The 19,493-nt window shown below is 46.0% G+C and overlaps 1 protein-coding gene across 1 annotated transcript in view; it reads right to left on the bottom strand.

Moving 5' to 3' along the window:
* Positions 1–19,493, bottom strand: part of ITPR1 (inositol 1,4,5-trisphosphate receptor type 1) — a 1,533,308-nt gene that overhangs the window by 843,329 nt on the left and 670,486 nt on the right. The window contains exon 15 of the mRNA XM_078661662.1: positions 12,715–12,873. Within this exon, the coding sequence (XP_078517788.1) occupies positions 12,715–12,873 (159 nt within the window). The remainder of the gene's footprint in view (positions 1–12,714; positions 12,874–19,493) is intronic.

Raw genomic sequence — 19,493 nt, 5'->3', positions numbered from 1 at the left:
CCAACGTGCAATAGTTGGTTTGGTAGCAGGGCGCCCTTTACGCGTGCGTCCATAGGCAATAAACAGTTGATCGGACCTGCGAAAGGGGGCTGTCCTGTTGATGTAAAATTTAAGGCACCTCTGGATGTCCAAAGAGTGCAGTCGTTGCTCTGCCGGAGATTGAGGACCGGCAAAGAAGGTTTTCAAGAAAACAGGTTCATTTAGATGGAAATCCGTAGGCACCTTTGGCAAAAAAGTTGGGTTGGTGCGAAGCATCACACAGTCAGATTTGAATTGGAGAAAAGGAGGTTTAATAGTGAAAGCGTGAAGATCACTCACGCGACGAGATGATGAGAGCAAGGAGAAGGGCTACCTTCCAGGTCAGAAACTGTAAGTCCGCCCCATGGATAGGCTCGAATGGCGCCTTCATTAGTTGAGCCAAAACGACATTGAGATGCCAAGTGGGAGGAGGATGCCGAAGAGGTGGGAACTTCCGGAACAGTCCTTTGAAAAACTGACGAATAACTCTGGAAGAGCAGAGAGGAGGAGGAGCCACCCTGCCAGAAACAAGAGATTGCCGCCAAGAAAACTCTTAAAGTAGCATGGGAAAGCCCAGATTGATCTCAAAAACGTGTGCACACAAGATGTGTGAGCATCCCAGTATTTGGGCACTCCCTCTGGTTCTTCATGTATGAGAAGACTCCATTATTTTCATAAATTTCTTTATTTTCAATATTAATGACGATTTTTTATATTTTCATAATGTAGATTCAATTCATCAACATCATTTGATTGTTTTCATAATCATAATCGCTCCAATGCATTTCGGGCAGGTTGCCCTTTCTCAAGGAGCTCTAAAAACAAAAAAGAACGAACTGCATTTGCTTCAAGGTACAAAGTTCATGTTACATACTTATATGGCAAGCTCACCAAATTCCCAGTGACGGTTTAAGCTCATATCAATAATCAGGTTGTGCAGACGGCATAAAACCACCTCAAAACCAAGATTACCAGGAAGAAAGTAAAGGAGTAAAACCACCATGAGTGATAACAAACGTGATCGTTAGCGTACTAAGAAGCAACGAGGTGAGTGAGGTATAGGTAAGAGTGTAGGGGCCCCGGATTGAAGTGACAAGACGGGAAAACGTGATGGCTCAGCTCGTAGTCGGGCTGAAAAATACATAAGTAGAGACAGGACGTCCGCTTTTTAAAGTATACCGGGTGCGGTCAGCGTTAAACAATTAAGGCCAAAAGACCGGAATGAGATTAAAATCTTACCGATTAAGTGTTCAAAGGGGGACTTGCAAAGTCTCCGTGTGTGTTGTCGGCTGAGCGCAACTCACTGGAATAGCGCGATAGTATATCGAGTGTGATAGACATAAACGAGGGACTCGTGAGTCAAGTGGAAACACAGTGCATCAAAGAAGGACTGAGTGATAAGAGAATAGGTCGGCCATCTTAGATCGGGTGTGTGGCGAGTGAATGAGTAGGGTAAATTATGAACAAGGTATTGATGAGTGAAACAAAATAGAGATTTTCAAGAAAAACGTATTAAACATATAAACATATTAACAAGGGGATACAATAATCATGATGGAACAGGTGTACCATGTTTAGTAACATTAATCTTATTAGCAGATGTTGTGTTAAAGGCGCATCAGGGCTCTGTGTCAGTAGATACCATGCCAGGTACTAATCCTGATATCCAGTGGGGTAATTAAAGAAAGCAACTCAGTTCAATACGGTCATTAAGACCAAAAGGTTTGCAAGATTGCAAAAGATAAATCCATGCTGTTTCTCTTTGTAGAAGGAACTTGTTATTGTCCCTTCCTTCTTTCTTGTCGATGATTTCAAGGACCATGAACTTTAGCTGTGCTATCGTGTGGTTGTTTTCCATAAAGTGTGTGGCCACACTGGATTTTGTCTGTTTTGTTCGGATGTTTGACTTGTGTTCGTTTATGCGGACCTTGATTTTTCTCTCTGTTTTTCCCACGTATACTTTCCCGCAGGGGCATTTTAGTAAGTATATTAAGTTTGTTGAATCACAAGTTGCGTTCACTCTCACTTTGATTTCTGTGCCTTTCATTGGGTGGTTGATCTTTTGGCCTGTAATGACGTTATTGCAATTATTGCAGTTGAAGCAGGGTCTCGTGCCTTTATAGGTGATTTGACTAGGAGTTTCTCTTGACAAAATTTCCCTTAGATTCGTAGCTCTGGTGTACGCGAATAGGGGAGGGTTCTTAAACATGTCTTTGAAATCTGGTTCAGATGCAAGGATTCTCCAATGTCCAAGTATAATCTTCTTGAATCTCCCACTCATTGTGGAGTATTTTGATACTACTACTGTTCTGTTTTCTTCGCTTTTAGTAGTCTTTTCAAGAGTCTTCTCTCGTTGGATGAGCGCAACTTTTCTCATTGCTTCATTTGTGCTTTCCGGTGGGTAACCTCTTTCAGTGAATCTAAGCTTCATTTCATCTATCCTTTGTAAGTAGATTTCTGGGTTGGATACGATGCGCTTAACACGTAACATTTGACTGAAAGGAAGGTGGCGTTTGAGTGATTGCTGGTGGAAACTTGCAAAATGCAACGTATTATTACGGTCAGTAGGTTTCCTGTAGAGATCTGTTTCAAGGCCATTAGAGGACCTAGTTATTGATACATCCAGAAAATTTATATTCATTTCATTCATAATCCATGTGATTTGAATGCGATGGTCCTTAGTGTTGAGAGTGTTTAGTTCATTTTCCAAAGCTGTTTTTGTACCTTTCCAGAGGAAAAAAAGGTCATCAATGTACCTTACGTACATTAGTAGGTTATTGGTCCATTCAGGGTTACCATAGATGTAGGTTTGTTCAAAGTCAGCCATGTAAATATTTGCGTACGCAGGCGCGGCGCAGTTGCCCATGGACATGCCAGAAAGCTGTTGGAACCATTTGTCTTTGTGGCTGAAGTAACTATGATACAGAGTAAAAATCATTAACTCCATTAGGAAGATTTGAAGAGGTTCAGGAATTTCACTGTGTAGTAGGATTTTTTCGATTGCTTCGATCCCACCGCCATGGGGGATTGAGGTGTATAAGCTGTTAACATCAGCCGTACAAAATATAAGATCATCCTCTTTGTTGATTTTTATTTCTGAAAGTTTTAAAAGGAATTCAGTCGTGTCTTTGATGTGACTCTTTAATTCTTTCACCAATGGTTGTAAATAGCGGTCTAGAAATTTTCCTACCGGTTCATGTAATGAGCCCTTAGTGGACACAATTGGTCGCATTGGAGGATCCAATAAGCATTTATGTATTTTTGGTAAAAGAGTTATGGTGGGGCTTCTGGGAAATTCAACCAGCAAGAATTTTTTGGTACGTTCATCAATAGTTCCTATGTCGTATGCTTTATTGATGATTAATTCAAGTGTAGATTTATATTGGGTGGTTGGGTTGGACTCAAGAGGTGTGTAAGTTTCAGACTCCCAAATATGTTCATTGATTTTATCATCATACATGCTTGAGTTCATAACGACGATAGCGCCGCCTTTGTCGGCTTTGATGCATCTGATCAACTTATTGTCAGCGATCCGTCTTAAAGTATCATGATCTTTTTGCGTTAAGTTCAAAGTTCTTGTTTTTTTCTTAAAGTTGATTTTTCCCAGGTCTTGTTTTACTAGAGTCTCAAAGGTATCAATACTTTTGTGACTTACTGGAGGTAAGTATGAACTAGGTGGGCGTAGTCCGCGGAGTTGATCCGGTTTTTTATCAGGAGTCGGTGGAAGTACGTTCTCGAAGAAATGGCGTAGTCTTAATTTCCGTGTAAGCTTAAATGTACTGGTCTCCAATTCGAGTTGATTGGTGAAGGTAGTTGGAATGAACGATGTTCCCTTTTGTAGAAGGTTGGTTTCATGTTCGGATAGTTTAATATCAGAAATGTTAATCACTAGCGATTTGTCTTCTTTTTGTCCTTCTTGGACCCTCTTGTATTTGGAGCTTCTGGTTCCCTTTCTTTTACTCCGCCTGAGTCGTCGCTTTCTTGTGGGCCTTTCTCTAAAAAAGGCCCAGAGGTGGTGGCGTTCTCAACAGAAGGTGTTCTTGTCTGCTCTTGGTTCCTGGTGTTATCACCGGGTGTCTTTCTTGGTGGCCGGTTGGATGCGTCACTCCCAGATGAGGAGGTGTCGGTATATTGGCTAGATGGTTTATTTCGCCGCCGTTGAGCGTAAATGTCAGCCCAGGTGTAAACCTCGTCCAGTTGGTAATCCAATGTATCACGTCTGAATTTGCGAATCTTTCTATCATTAATGTCTTTAGTGTGCTTTTCTAGTTGTGATTTGACATCATTTAACATTTGTGACAGATCTTCAGACGACGTGAATCCTTCAAGTTCTTTTTCAACTTCTGTGATTTCAGTGGTTAGATCAATAATTAATTAATAATAATAATTAATAATTTTTCATAATAATAATTAATAATTTTTCATTCATAATTTTTCATTCAAAGCCCAGATTGAGCCAGGTGCAGAAAGAACGGAAGTAGCTGCTCCGGAGTGGAATGGATAGGATGGATATGAGCAGCCGCGCACCAATGACCGAACCTCTTCCATTTGAGCATGTAGGTCTTAATGGTAGACTGAGCTCTGGCCTGAGCGAGAATGTCTCTGCATTCCGGTGAAATATTTAAATGCACAAATTCAAGGTGCTCAGGTTCCAGGCCGACAATTGTAGAGAGGAGGGGTTCGGATGGACAATCTGACCCTTGTACATCGTGAGAAGGTCTGCTAGAGGATGGAGGATGGAGGATGGGCACGCACTGGGACAGAAGGAGCAACTCCGAGAACCACGCCTGTCAGGGCCATCTGGGGGCAATCAGGAGAATGTGGCACAGCTGCCTCCACATCTTCCACAGCACACGAGGCACCAGCAGAATCGGAGTAAAAGCGTAGGCGAATAGATCGCACCAATTCATCAAAAGGGCATTCCCGCACGACCCGTGGTGGGGATGCCAACTTGCGTAAGATAGGCATTTCCGGTTCTCCGGGGTTGCAAAGAGATCCAGAGACAGACAACCCCACCGTTGAAAAATGAGGTTGAGAGTTGGTTGATGCAGCTCCCACTCGTGGATCGACGACGTGGATCTGCTGAGGGAATCTGCTAGGATGTTGGAGACGCCTGGTAGATGCACAGCCGACAGGGTAACTGGATGACGGATTGCCCAATCCCAGATCGACTGAGCCAGCCTAGACAAGAGTGGAGACTTGGTTCCGCCCTGCTTGTTGACATAGTGCATACTGGTGGTATTCTGTCTGAATGAGCACCGACTCCCCTTGAATCACAGGATGAAATGACTTGAGTGCCAGAAAAATGGCCATCAACTCCAGCCTGTTGATGTGCCTAGAACGCTGAAGCAGAGACCATTTGCCCTTGATGGAGGCATTGAAGGTGAGCACCCAAGCCTTCTAAGGAGGCGTCCGTTGTTAGCGTGAGTCCTGGAGTGGTGGAGAGGAAAGAAGTTCCCGTTGCAAGGTTGGATGGCTGCGTCCACCACCGGAGAGCTGCTCATGCGAGCAGTGACACCGACGAGGTCTTTGAAAGAACCGGTGACCTGACGCCACTGGAAGTCCAATTCCTCCTGAATGGGGCGAGTCCGCAGCCTGCAACTTGGGATCAGTGCAATACAAGACAATGCCATCCCCAGAATTGACTTTAAGGTCCGGACTGAAACGGACTGTTTTGGCCGAATCAGAGACACCAAGCGGAGGATTTTTTGTTGACGCTCTTGGGATACGAATGCCTTTGCAAGCGTCGTGTCTAAAGTGGCTCTCAGAAAGTTCCTGCTTCGAGCCGGGTCGACCTGGGACTTGTCGGCATTGATGGCGAGGCCGAGAGATCGAAACACCTCCTGACTAAGGCGAGTGTCTTGAAGCAGCTGTGCGCGAGACTGACGAGGAGGCAGTCATCCAGATATGGAAAGATTTGGACGCCTTGGAGACGCAGGTAAGCTACCACTGGAGCCAATACTTTCATGAAGACACGAGGGGCGGATTGGAGGTCAAAAGGCAACACCTTGAACTGGAAATCCCTCCGCCCCACCCGGAAGCACAAGTACTTCCGATGCCGTGGAGGATTTGGAACATGTAAGTAAGCATCCTGGAGGTCGATGGTGGTCATGAAGTCGCCCATGGAGAGAAGACGCAAGAGCTCCAGTAGTGTAAGCATGCGGAAGGATTGGCTCTAGATACCTGTTGAGTGCTCGCAAATCCAGGATCGGTCACCAATCTCCCGTCTTCTTGAGTATTAGGGAAAAACTGGAATAGAATCCCTTTCCCCTCTGAGACTTGGGAACCACTTCGACAGCACCTTTTTGAATTAGAAGACAAACTTGATGGAAAAGCTCCTTGAGGTGGGGAGGAGGCGGGCCAGATGGTGGAGTTGGAGGAGGAATCTGGATGAACTCTAGAGCATGGCCCTTCGCCACAATGTCCAGAACCCAGCGGTCTGAGGTGATGGAGAACCACTGAGAAAAGAACAGGGAGATTCGACCTCCAACATTGGGGGGGGGGGGGGATACACAAGTCATTGCCGTTTGGGAGTGGATCCTCTATATGAGGATTTTCCCATGTAGGATTTGGACAACTGCTGTCGGGTGGATTGCTGTTGGCTGGAGGAGTAACGTTGATTACCTTGGTGGTAGGAGCGATATTGAGTGTTTCCTCCACAAAAAGATGAGGAGGTGCCACGTCCGCCACGAAAAGGCTGCTTCTGAAACTGTAAAGTCCCCAATGAGCGAGCAGTATCAGTGTCCTTCTTAATGGACTGTAATGCCTCATCTACATGTGCCCCGAAAAGCGACTCGCCGTCATACGGCATACCTAGGATTTTTGCCTGTACCTCCTGGCGGAAAGAGGTGGACCGTAACCAACCCTGCCTCCGCAAGACCGCTGCCACAGCAAGCTGATGAAAACCAGTGCACTTAATGTCAACTGCGCAGTGGATAACTTCCTCCGATGTTCTCTCTCCGTCCTGCAGAATCTTCAAGGCTTCCGCCTTGGAAGCGTCTGGGATGAGGGCCACCAGGGCAGACAAGCCCGACCACATCTGGCAGTCGTAGCGGCCTAAGATGGCTAAGGAATTAGCCGCTCTCACCGTAGTGGATGCCATTGTGGAGAACTTGCGACCAATAGCGTCCAGGCGATGACCCTCCCGATCCGGAGGAGCCGTAATTGGAGAAACCGGATTACGTGAACGTTGCGCAGCTTGAGTGACCACCGAGTCTGGTTTTGGATGTGCAACAAGGCACGCTGGAGATCCGATGGGCGCCTTATATTTTTTCTCAAGGAGAGGCAGTTGTGCTGGTAGTGAATTTGGAGTTTGCATCAATTGCACCCCTTCAGTCCATATGAAATCTATGATGGGTATAGTGCGGACTTGCTTTAACGGTTCATTTTTAAAATCTTAGAGGAAACAGTCCTCCTCCCTCTGGACTCTGGGCAGCTTAAAACGCTGGCCGCTCTATCCATCAGCTGATGGAAACTTGCAATGTCCACCGGAGGCGAATCCCCGGGCTCCACCTGAGATGGGGAAGGCATCTGAATTTAATAGTCGTCCATCTAAGCCATGGGGGTGGTGTCGTCATCATCGTTATCTTGAACTTCTCCATCTTCCCGTTCTGGAATGACGTAGTCATCATCAACAGGGTGCACAGTAAAGTGTATTTTAACCGACGTCTGAACTTGAGGAGAAGGCGTTGGTGGCTGTGGTGGTGGAACAGCGACAGGAGCCGCCGCAGGTGCATGAGGCACAGGCGAGCCCTGTTGAGAGGGTGGAAAATGCCGGTTGTAGTCATCCAACATATGTTGGAGATTTGAGATGAGCGACAAAGGCAGTGTCACAGTTGGAACCTGCACAGAATGTTCCTCTGCCTGAGAAAATTGGTTATCATCATCACCATAATCCTGGCACTTGATAATTAAATCTGAAGGACTGCGTGCGCCACTGAAGGAATCATCCACATCATTGTCAGAGTCCTGCTCAGAGCCCGTGGCAAACATGGGCGAGGGAGGCTGTTGATCTGGGATGGACAGCTGGTCAACTTGCCGCTTAAGACGATGGTGCAAGGGGTCGACAGCGGAGGAGCCAGACCAGACGAAAAAGGCACCAAAGGCATGGAAGCAAAAGATGATGGAACCAACGTCGACGGTGCCGACGACGATGATGGTACAGGCGTCGACGGAGTCGCTGTGTGAGGATCCACCGTCAACAGAGCCGCCGTCGACGGACCCATCGTAGACGGTAAGCTCGTCGACGAAGTCATCGTTGTTGATGAAGCCGCCGTCGACGGAGTTGTCGTCGACGGGACCGACTACGAAGAAGATTTCTTGTGAGCTTTCGTCGACTATGATTTTGCTGACGAAGCAGATTTCTTAGTCGACGAGGCAATAGGTATCGTCGACGGGACAGTCTTTAAGCTAATCGATACCTTTGTCGACATAAAGACATCGACGTTTCAGTCGATGACGATCCGGAGGCTGATGTCGTCACTGTCGACGATCCGGAGATGGCAGATCTCGTCGTCGGGACGATAGTCGACGCTCCAGTCGACGGAGAAACATGTTACGGAGCAGAAATATGATGTGAGGCAGCAGAAGACGCCTGAGAGCCAGGTCTCGTGGGCGTAGGCGCAGTAGGAGGTGGTGAGGACACCACAGGAGCCACAGATAGTGAGAGTTTCTTCCTTTTTAGAAAAGAAGGCATATCCTGCACACTACTACGCTTGGAGGCTGCTTTTTTAGGTTCAGATTGTAGGCTTTCTGCATCTGACAGTGCCGAATCCTTATCTTTAAGTCTCTGAAGCCAAAGGAGGAGACCGCCTTCTCTGTCCTGAAGGGTCTTCGTAGAGAAAGTTCTGCAAAACTTGCATTTACCAACCTCATGGTCGGGATAAAGACAAATGCACTTCTTGTAGGGGGGTCCTCAGAGTAAAGACGCAATTTCCCACAAGAAGAACAAGGTCTAAATAAAGACTTCTTACTTGAAGACATGCTGAGAAGACAGGAAAACTTCAAGAAGTTGAGAAAACTGAGCAGAGCTCAGGGAGACTCCCTTCACACGACGTATGGTAGAAAATCTGAGGGACTGAGCTCTGAGAAGGTTCTGGAAGGGTGCTGGCGCCTGATTGGCTGTAGTTTGGACTAACATAATGACAGGAATAGGTTACAAGTGTTCTCTCTCTCCATGTATTCCTATGTAGGAATTGTTTTTTGAGTATTTGCTATGTTTTTCTAGTATATATTTTATGTGTTATGTATTTACATACATATGTTATTAGTATGTTGTTGCTATTTTATTTACCGTGGGACTCCCACTTCGACGACGGGGAATATTCAAGCATGTGAATCTATGAAAGGCACCCTAATACTGGAGAAACTTGGATTCTTGAAGAAGCGTACCTGAAAGCAGAGGGGACAGAGTATGTCACTCGTACGTGACCAGGAGACTTGAAAGACGAATGCCCTCCGATGTCAGGTGCTTCAGGATGTATGACTAGGACTATGACTCTGCAGCTGTGCGGACCAGGCGACGCCGAGGAGGACCAGGATCTGTGCACGAGTTGTCCCACGAAGGATGTCTAGTGCTGAGGGGATCGTGACTGACGGGAGCACCAACAAGCCCTAGCAAAGCCAGGCAGGCATCAAAGAAGGAGCAACATCAGGACCAGCAAGATCCAGGGGATACGGGAGTCAGGGCAGCTCAAAACTAACAAGTGTGATCCTGAAGTGGACCCACAGGCCAGAGCCACTGGATTCGCAAGAGTACTTCAAGCAGCTCACCAAAAGATGCAGGCCACAATATACACGATGCGGTGTGGCTGAAGATTCTGGTCACTGGAGATGCTAGAGGTGGGGGCTACATAGAGCCCGAAGATCTTTTCACAAAGAAGCCAATAAGCCTTTGCAACTGCAAGTTGGACAGGGTGCAAAGGGGTTCGGTTATTGCACCTCCCACAAGGACTACTGGCCTCAAACGTGGTGAGAGGGTAGAGCAGGCCTCGGGTGCTCTGGAAAACTACCACCTGTGTTGCAGAGCCCACGGAGTCTGGAGGAGCTCAGGATCTCTAGACCAGTCAACTTAGTTGTGGTGTCCGCAAATGCTGGGGAGTGACTCCTTCACTCCAAGGGAGATTACTTCGGGTGGCTTTTATGCTTCACAGGCCTTGGAGGTTCCAGTATGATGCACAGGCACAGACTATGCAGCATCTATTCAAACAGGAGCACAGAGGGAAAAAGACCCCGGGTCACCCTCCACTCAATCATAAACACACGAAAACCCAGTCTCTAAGGCAATTCATTTACAAAAAAAGTGTATATCGCTTCAGTTTTCTACTCTGCAAAGTGTATGTATCATTTCAGTTTCTTGCTCTGCAAAAACGCCTCCTCTTATTTCATATGTGGTAGTTTGCAACATTTTTTGCCTTTCATTTAAAAAAAACTTTCAACAGACAGTCCCCAAGAAGGAAGATAGTGACTGGAATATAGCTTAAACAATTCTCAATACATTCAGTACACCAACATTTTTCTGAATGAGCAGAAAGCACCAACTATATTTGTGAAAAAATGTGCACGGGACAAAATGACCCCTCACGGGCGCACCACCAACGGGATAACTGGTAGGTACTCACCAGATAAGCACACTGTTATCATCGGCTGTCATTTTGTCCCAAATAAAAAGTGTCCAAACAAAGAAATAAACTGTGTAAGTGCAGTAGAGTGACAAATAATCGCACTCCACGTTGACAAAAAGTGATTACAATTGGCAGACACTTTTAACGCAATTACTTTATTATTCACCAAGTATGATCTGTCAAATTAAAAATGGGGTTGGGAGAATTCAGGAGACCTCCGAGGGAAGGGTGTGGACAGGGGGAGGTTAGTGCCACGTCCTTTGTCCAGTTTCCCGCCAGAGCAGGAGCCAACGGCTGCCAGGACTGGTTTGAACCAGACTATGCATAGGGACACCAAATGTGCCCCTCATGCAGACTGTTTGGCGCTGGCAAGTGCACCCACCCAGCCCCAATACACTAAATCCGGTCTGGGAGGTGGTCACACCTCCCTGTGACAGGATGTCTATTGTACCACCTTCCTCTGCTCGAGCTTGGCTCAGCCGCAGGAGGGCAGAAATGTGTCTCTGGCCAGCAGCAACCATTTGGTGCTGTCCGAGTCTAGAAGGCTTGTAACGAGAACACGGGGAGCCTTGCTTGGAATCCTACCACGGTGCGAGAGGTACGATTCCAATATGTTTGATACCAATCATGATCGGATTCGTTGCAGCCGTTTTTTCAAAATGGTCATCGAGTAATTATTGCAAAAAACACAGTTGATGGACTTTTTGCAATTTCATCGAGTAATTACACAGTGCCCCTCTATATAGTATATGGCTGCTTCACTGACAACCCGGGAGAATGGACTCCATAGCCTGCAGTGTCTCCTGTACTTAGAATAAAGCACCCTGCCTTCAGGATTGTAAAGGCCTGCTATAGGGGTAACTTATAGGTTTTAAGTGCAGTGACCCTTAAATATAGTAAACCTATATCTTTAGTACAGGGTGCATGCACCAGCTTATACAGGCTGTAATAGCAGGCCTGTAGTTCCATTTTGCATGGTCTCTCATGGGTGGCATAATGCATGCTTTAGCCCTTGGGAGACATTTGGGGGTACCTATGCCCTGGATACATGGGTACCATATACTAGGGACTGATAAGGTTACCCCAGTATCCAATCTGGGATTGTACCTAGGTACTAACACAACAGTTTAAGGAAAAAGCAGATAGACTGGAGTCCTGATTAGCAGAATCCCAGCCAGACTAGTGAAAAACAGCATCACATCAAGCAAAATGTGGGGTAACCATAGAAGCAGATCCTACTTTCCTACACTAGTTCTTCAGACAATCAATGGTAATCTAGCTCTTAGGGCTGGCTCTCTGAAATGTTTATACTGATTGCTATTAGGAGAAAACCTAGCGTGGGGACACTCCGTATTGTAGTAACCAAGCACTTTACAAATTTCTAACATAACTTGGACAAGAAATATGGTAGCAGATGGAAGCTAGAGGGATGGCTTTTAAATGATTCTGCGGCACAAGGTTCTAGTTCAGTAGTTTGCGATTCTCCCCAGCCTTAGCCTATAAAGTCTAAAACTGTACACCCGAACAGCATGTATACATCAGCTACATGTGACTATACACCAAAAATAAAGGCTGCCTCATCTGCGTGTTCATTGCCTGCTCGCAACAGAGGATTCTGCTGAATCATTTTGCAGTAAACAGGTGTCAAACCACACAACCCAAGTTCTCAAAGCAAGACCACACAATGCAGCATAAAATCCTATACAACTCATGTAAGGGTTTGGTTATAGATAGGCTACCCTGTAGCTCTCATACTGGCTAGCAGTATCGCCCCTTCCAGTCTGAGGCCAAAATTGGACAAAGGGACCTTACACCTCAAGATTAGACAGAAAAGCTCAATTCATGGAATAAAAGTATTGAGTTACCTGGACTAGTCAAATGAGTAAGTAAGCTCAATAAAGGTGCATCTTTTGACTTAGTTTCCTATATTATTTTTAGATAGCCCTCCCTTAATGGTAATCGAAAAAGTTTTTAAACCCTTCGTCAAAAAAAAAAGTTGTGTCCATTACATGACATGAAAATAGAGTTCAATGAACAGGCAGTCATTTTAAGCTACATATTGCAGGCTACTAACCTGGTTCTTGCGGTAATCTTGTTGAGAATGTCTCAGCACCCGGTAGCATAGGCGGCATATGTGCCTGAAGGGGGCATGCCTCTGGTCTCCAAGCTCTTCCAGTCTGAGCATGGGTCCATCGCCACAGTCTGTGAATGGAGCCTGTAACAGCTTGAAGATCTGAGGGCAGGAAGAAATGTTGAAGCACACAAGAAGGGAAACTGGCAGAACATTTGATGAACCAAAACAGCAATCCATTCTGCCCACCAGAATGGAAATTAAACCGGAATATTTGCGACAAACACTTATGTCCAGGGAGTACCAACACAAGAACTCTCGCAGAGTTAGAATGTTATTTACTTTAGCCCTAGGTTTCAAACTGAGTACATTTTATTGACTCAAATGGTTCAAATACCCTGAATCCAACAAAAGGTTGTGGGTGAAGAGGTATCCAAGTCCATTACATTCTTTGCCTCAACATTTTAAACATGTTACTTAATGAAAAGGAGAGGCAGGGTTTATTGCATATGGAAAATGAGGGCAATGGAGAACTAACCTCTTACACTTGACTTACCCTGCAAGGGATTCGTATGCACCTACAATCCCCTTGGGTAATACCAGTCACTGATCTTTATATTAGGGCCATATGAAAGTTGGACCAAACATTGAAGCTGTGCGAGAAACTCTGAAGGTGTCGACAAACTTGCTGAATGTAAGACTCTTGGAACGGTACTCTAAATTGAATTTGTAGAGCATCATATGCTGTTAGTTCCTGCACCACAAGTTAACCTTCACTGACCTCCTGGAGATCACTTTTAAACACTTAATTTATAACCAGCATACTTGGAACACCTACAATCCACAAAGCAGTCATGTCTATCTATATTCTGGCTATGGTGACAAAAGAACAGAGCCTACTAGCATAATGATTGTAAATAGAAAGTGTTGAGCATTGCTAGACAAACAAAAAGCTAACAATTAGTCACATGCCTAAAAACATAAGCATCAATAAGGAAATATTGGATGGCCAAAGCTATGATTTCACTAAACTATAATTTATGGATTTTTCCTGTAAAAGCAAACTGACAATATTCACATTTTTTTTAAAACAAATCTTCAAAGACATCCCCAGATATGCAAAGCTGAAACGAAACCCTCGAAAAATGAATAAGGATTTGGAAATTAGGAAAGCCAAAGCGACCTTCTATGCGGATCGAATAGATAGTGCTAACTGCTCATCCAAGGAACTCTTCAGGATTTATAAAGAGATTACTTCACCTCCCCCCGCTATAGAGCAGACTGACACATCAGCACAATCATGTAACGCCGTCGCAGAATTTTTTCATAAAAAAGTACGCGACATTTACCACAGTTTTCCGGATGATGCAAGAACTGGCCCCAACCTTCCTCCTTCTCAGGAAGAAGCAATGTGGGAGGCAAAGATCGAAGACTGCCTCACAGTTTACCAAGTTCCGTCAGAGGACTTCCTGATAGCCTTAGCCAAAGGCATTAAATCAGGCTCTCCGCACGACCCTGCCCCTGCTAAATTCCTGGCCAGCGCCATGAGTCATCTGGCACCTTACGTTGGCCACATACTATCTACCTCTTTCAACACTGGCAAGGTCCCTCACTGGTGGAAACAGGCAGTCGTACTGCCTCTGAAGAAAAAACCCAACATCAGTGCGTCCCAGCTCAGCAATTTACGCCCCATTTCGCTTCTACCCTTCTTTTCTAAACTGGCGGAAAAACTGGTTAACCAACAACTATCCGCGCACATAGAGTCCAGAGGCCTCCTGCATACCAACCAATCGGGATTCCGAGCACGCCACTCCACGGAATCAGCCCTCCTTTTTTCGACTGAGGCACTGAGGAAGCACGTAGATGCAGGACATGTGGCAGCACTGGTGCTCCTGGACCTCAGTGCAGCCTTCGACACTGTGGCACATCATACGCTGCTACAGTGTCTGAAGAAAGGAGGGGTGACAGGCCTGGCCTGGTCATGGCTGGAATCCTTTCTCACCAACCGCAGCTTCTCGGTAGAGCAAGGAGGAGCACGCTCTGACACCTTTGACCTCGGTCAAGGAGTGCCGCAGGGCTCAAGCCTCAGTCCAACCCTTTTTAATTTATATGTCACCCCAGTGGCTACTACTGCGGAACGATACGGGGTAGAAGTAGTGACATACGCAGACGACACACAGTTGGTGGTCGCTCTGACCCAACCTGCTGAACAAGTCGCCGCTAACTTCTCAGCTTGCCTCCAGGATATGGCGGGATGGATGGCGAAAAATTGCCTCCGCCTTAATGGTGACAAGACTGAGGTGCTGATTGTGGGAAAACCCCCCTCAGTCTGGTCATCTGCTTGGTGGCCGCAGACCCTGGGGCCCCTTCCTACCCCCAGTGATCAGGTAAAGAATCTGGGAGTATGGGTGGACTCAAAGCTGGACTACGACTACCATACTAGACGGGTAGCCGGTACGTGCTTCTCGATTCTACGGAAACTCCGCAAAACTATCGACCTGCTCCCAGAATCATCTAGGAAGACCCTGGTCCACGCCCTTATCACGTCAAGACTGGACTACGGCAATGCCCTTTATCTGGGAGCCAATGCCACTAGCCGGCGGCGACTGCAGACAATTCAGAATGCTGCCGCTCGCCTGGTCCTCCGGCTGCCCAGAAGAGCCCCTTCAAAAAAATCCCTACAAACCCTACATTGGCTTCCGATCAATGAAAGAATTGATTTCAAGGTCCTTTGTATTGGTCACAGGATCGTACATGGCAAGGGCCCAGCCTTCCTGCGGAACCTTCTTTGCCCCTATACGCCCACTCGACAACTCCGCTCGCTAGGAGCAGGCCTCCTCGCTGTCCCCAGACACAAGAAAGCCAGAATGGGAGGAAGATCCTTTCGTACATTGGCGGCACAGAAATGGAACACTCTCCCCCTGAGCTTAAGACTGGAAACATCGGAGCTCATCTTCCGTAGAAAGCTCAAAACTTTCCTCTTCCCTAAAGATTAACCCGTCTTGTCTTACTGACGGAGTAGATGGCTCTTCTGACAGCGCGGGGACACACTGAAAGTGTAACCATGCGCTTTACAAATTCAGAAATAATAATAATAATAATAATATGCAACCACCAGTAACGGGATGATATGAGGTTATCAGCATCAAATAACCAAATGTCACAGATTGAACAAGATTTAAAGAAAAAAAACACGTTACTTACCTATAGTAATTCTTTTTCTGGTGGATACTCTAACTGCAGATTCCCCACATACCTCCCACATCCCATTTCTGTAAGCTGGACTCTTTCCATCAATAAAAAATGGCCCAATCCACAGATCTTGACACTGGTTGAATCAATTTGCTCCTAGGCTCTGCATCTGAGTGAGTCAGCAAAAGAAACTTACTCGAGTGTGCATGAATGGCGCTTATATGTGGCTGGACTTATCAATTTTGGAGCAGAACAGCATTGGTGCAGAGCTGCATGACACCATCTACCAGTGTTGGTACTACTTTCAAGTTACCAAATCCATTCAGACACATCCTGGAATAGATACCGAAGCAGTAACTCTGCAGGTGGAGGATATGTGGAGTGGTCTTAGACCAAAACGTCTTGCAGGACCAAAAACGGGAAACGCCTTATCTGATCTTCAAGGCAATAGAGCTTTGTGAACGTGTGCAGAGATGCCTGTGTCACAGTCTGGCAGATGTCAAGTCGAGGCACTCTGCGTGCCAGCGCAGTAGTAACAGCATGTGCCCTGGTAGGATGGGACCTTCAGGAGGCCGTTTCTTGGCAACTGGAAAGCAGATCTTAATGCAAAGGCTTATCCAACTCAAATCTTCTTCTGCTGGGCCTTTTTTCTTTGCCATTGAGAAACCCACACAATATGATTCGCCACGCAATATTGCCTGGTGCAATCATTCTAAACACTTAAAGCTCTTTAGAGGTACAGCTTTTGGATATTCTCCTCTATAAAGGGGTGGAAAGGGGCAAAGAATGTGGGTAGTATGATAGATTGCCTAACGTGAAAGTCACAACTTTAAGGCGACAGCTAGAGCCAGTGTGCGTCAAACCGTTTGTAAACCTCATCACTGCAGGGGATTTAAATAAGGAACTGTAGTCCGGTTAATGCAGAAAGGCCAAAAGAGCCAATAAACTTTTCTATTGCCCGCTCCAAGACCTTAATGAGCCAAAGAATAAAACTAAAGAGTATTCTACAGCTTGGCTTGTAAAGGGTCAATCCTGGGGAGATGGCACCAGGCCACAAATCTGTTCCAGCGCCAGGCATAAATGGATTTCATGGAATGGTACATGGTGACAAGGGTCACATACATCACTTCAGGCAGCAGAACAAACGCAATCTACTGCAGGTGTTTATTATCCATACAAGGTGTAGACCACACACGTTCAAGTCCAGGACTTTGCTCTGCGGACCAATACTCTCCCAAAGTGGTAGCTTGATAGGACAGATGCTCATTCCCAAAACTTCCTGTATACAACACCCTCCTGGCCTAATCCACAGCCACTAGGACAACATTGGATCAGCAGCTCCTTCAGAACTCAGGCAAGAAGGGACAGAGATGGGAAGCTGCACAGAGTCCCATGTTCCATTCCAGCTGAAACGCATCTCCTAGCGAGTGTCTTTGTGGAATCACCAATATGTAAAGCTTTTGACACTGCGCACTCTACAGTGGCGGAAATGAAAAGTTACGTTTCTACCCACTACCAGAAGATGGAACATACCAAGCATCACCTCAGAATTTAGATGCCATTTGCAAACTGATGAATGCATGTTGTGTAGCTCACACGCTCTGCCATTCAAGCATCCCGCCAGGTGATCAGGGAAATGCTGACACTAACCACCTCCAAAGGTCCCCCAAAAAAAAAGCCCTTCTGGCACAGGAGTCCTGATTCTGCACCAGCCTCAGGTTCGGACTGGCCATAGCGGACACCGGGCAATCCCCCGGTGCGCCGCACGGGTGGGGGACGTTTTTGCAGCATAGCTGCAAAATCGGCCCTGTACCAAAATCGGCCCTAAACCGGCCCTGGCAAAAGCTCGGCGGCACCTCCAAACCCCCCTAAGAGAGGGGGGGGGCGAGCACTTTGCCAGGTCCGGTTGTGGTTCCCAGTCCGGCCCTGACCAGCCTTGTTGCAATACCCCACAGCAGCTACATTGTCTGAGAACCAGCATCAGCCTCCCACTGAATAAGAAAGCATTCAACACATAGCGAATGGCTAGCAACTCAAAAAGATTTATATGGGAGATTTCAGTTTAAAGATGTCTTTGAAAATCGGATTACTATTTACCCGACCAACTGTTTAACTACACAATTCCAAACTTGTGTTTCACTAGCAAGACATCTAGTAGAGTTAATTTACATCACTTGCTCAAGCATAATTGCAATTTAAATGGTCATTTTTTGTAGCGATATCCCTCTTGCTGCTTCGTTTAATCAGAAGAAATCAAGCCCCTACAGATGACATCTTTATTCCATCAGACAATTTTAAGTAAGTTCAAAATTTTAAAGTAAAGTTTTTAGGGGTGAGTTACCCGTAAATTAAAATGGCGTTCAAGGAAAAATGTAATCCCAATAGGGAACAAAGAGTAGATCTACCACCCATCTATAAACAGATTAAGGGTTTCCATTACAGAAGACAAACTGCGTGAACTAACAAAAATCAATGTTGTGAGGTACCCCATAGACACTTGGGGGTAATGGTACTGAATATAACTGGTTGATTAATCACCTTTTTATGCGCTTTAAAAAGGACATTACTCACAAAAGAATGGTTGGTCAGAGTGAAGGGATATCTTGTATAAACTGGTCTGATGCCGAAAGGACTTAAACTAGTCAGAGTGTAGAATACTTTCTTATGATGGTGACAATCATATGTAAGAATTAAATGTGCAAAAAATCTTCATCAAGCAATGTTAATATAAAAAAAGCTTTTACGATGGAAATAAGAAAAAACACAGGATGTCATTGTGCAAAATATAAACATTTCTGGCACTTGGTAAATTGTGTACTCGCAGCCTGCCTCAGGTCTTAAAGGTCAAGTCTCAGAATCTCAATGGGCTGCTTTCTGACCTGAACTAAATAAAAAGCCTCTTATCACAGCCATGATTGACTGATGTACCTCAAACAGAGTATAGACAGTTAACACAATTACAGGAGTCTGGAATGATATTGGAGATGAACAAGTTACTTACCTTCGGTAACGATATATCTGTAAGAAACAGTAGTTAGTATTAGATTCCTTACCTTAGAATATCCCCAGGCGTCAGTCTGGATCCGGAAACTTTTGCGTAGCAGTACCCCAGCGCGTCGGTAGGCGTCGTCTGCAGGCGTCCCCTGCGGCTCCGCGTCATCGGCGTCGTGCGCCGTGATGACGTCGCTGGAGTATATAGACGCCGCCTCCGCGCGCTGACGTCAGTTCTTTGCACACAGCTTTTCCGCGCCAGAACACGCAGAGCCATGTGAGAACTAACACTGGTGCCATTTGAAACTAGGGCCCTGAAAGGGATGACCTTAACCCTAGGTATCAGTTCGCAGAACGGGGAGGACGGGTGGGGCGGTAAGGAATCTAATACTAACTACTGTTTCTTACAGATATATCGTTACCGAAGGTAAGTAACTTGTTCATCTGAAAGAAACAGGTTAGTATTAGATTCCTTACCTTAGAATAGATACCCCAGCAATACCAACCCCGGTGGTGGGTCTGCGAACCAATACAACCTACACCAGAAAGTCCTGGAGGACCGAACGGCCAAAGAAGCCGTCCCTCCGGACTGGACTGTC

Source organism: Lissotriton helveticus, chromosome 9 (assembly GCF_964261635.1).
Source record: "Lissotriton helveticus chromosome 9, aLisHel1.1, whole genome shotgun sequence".
In the NCBI taxonomy this organism is placed as follows: domain Eukaryota; kingdom Metazoa; phylum Chordata; class Amphibia; order Caudata; family Salamandridae; genus Lissotriton; species Lissotriton helveticus.
Note: the sequence above shows the minus strand (reverse complement) of the source record. Positions and strands in the feature narration are given on the sequence as shown.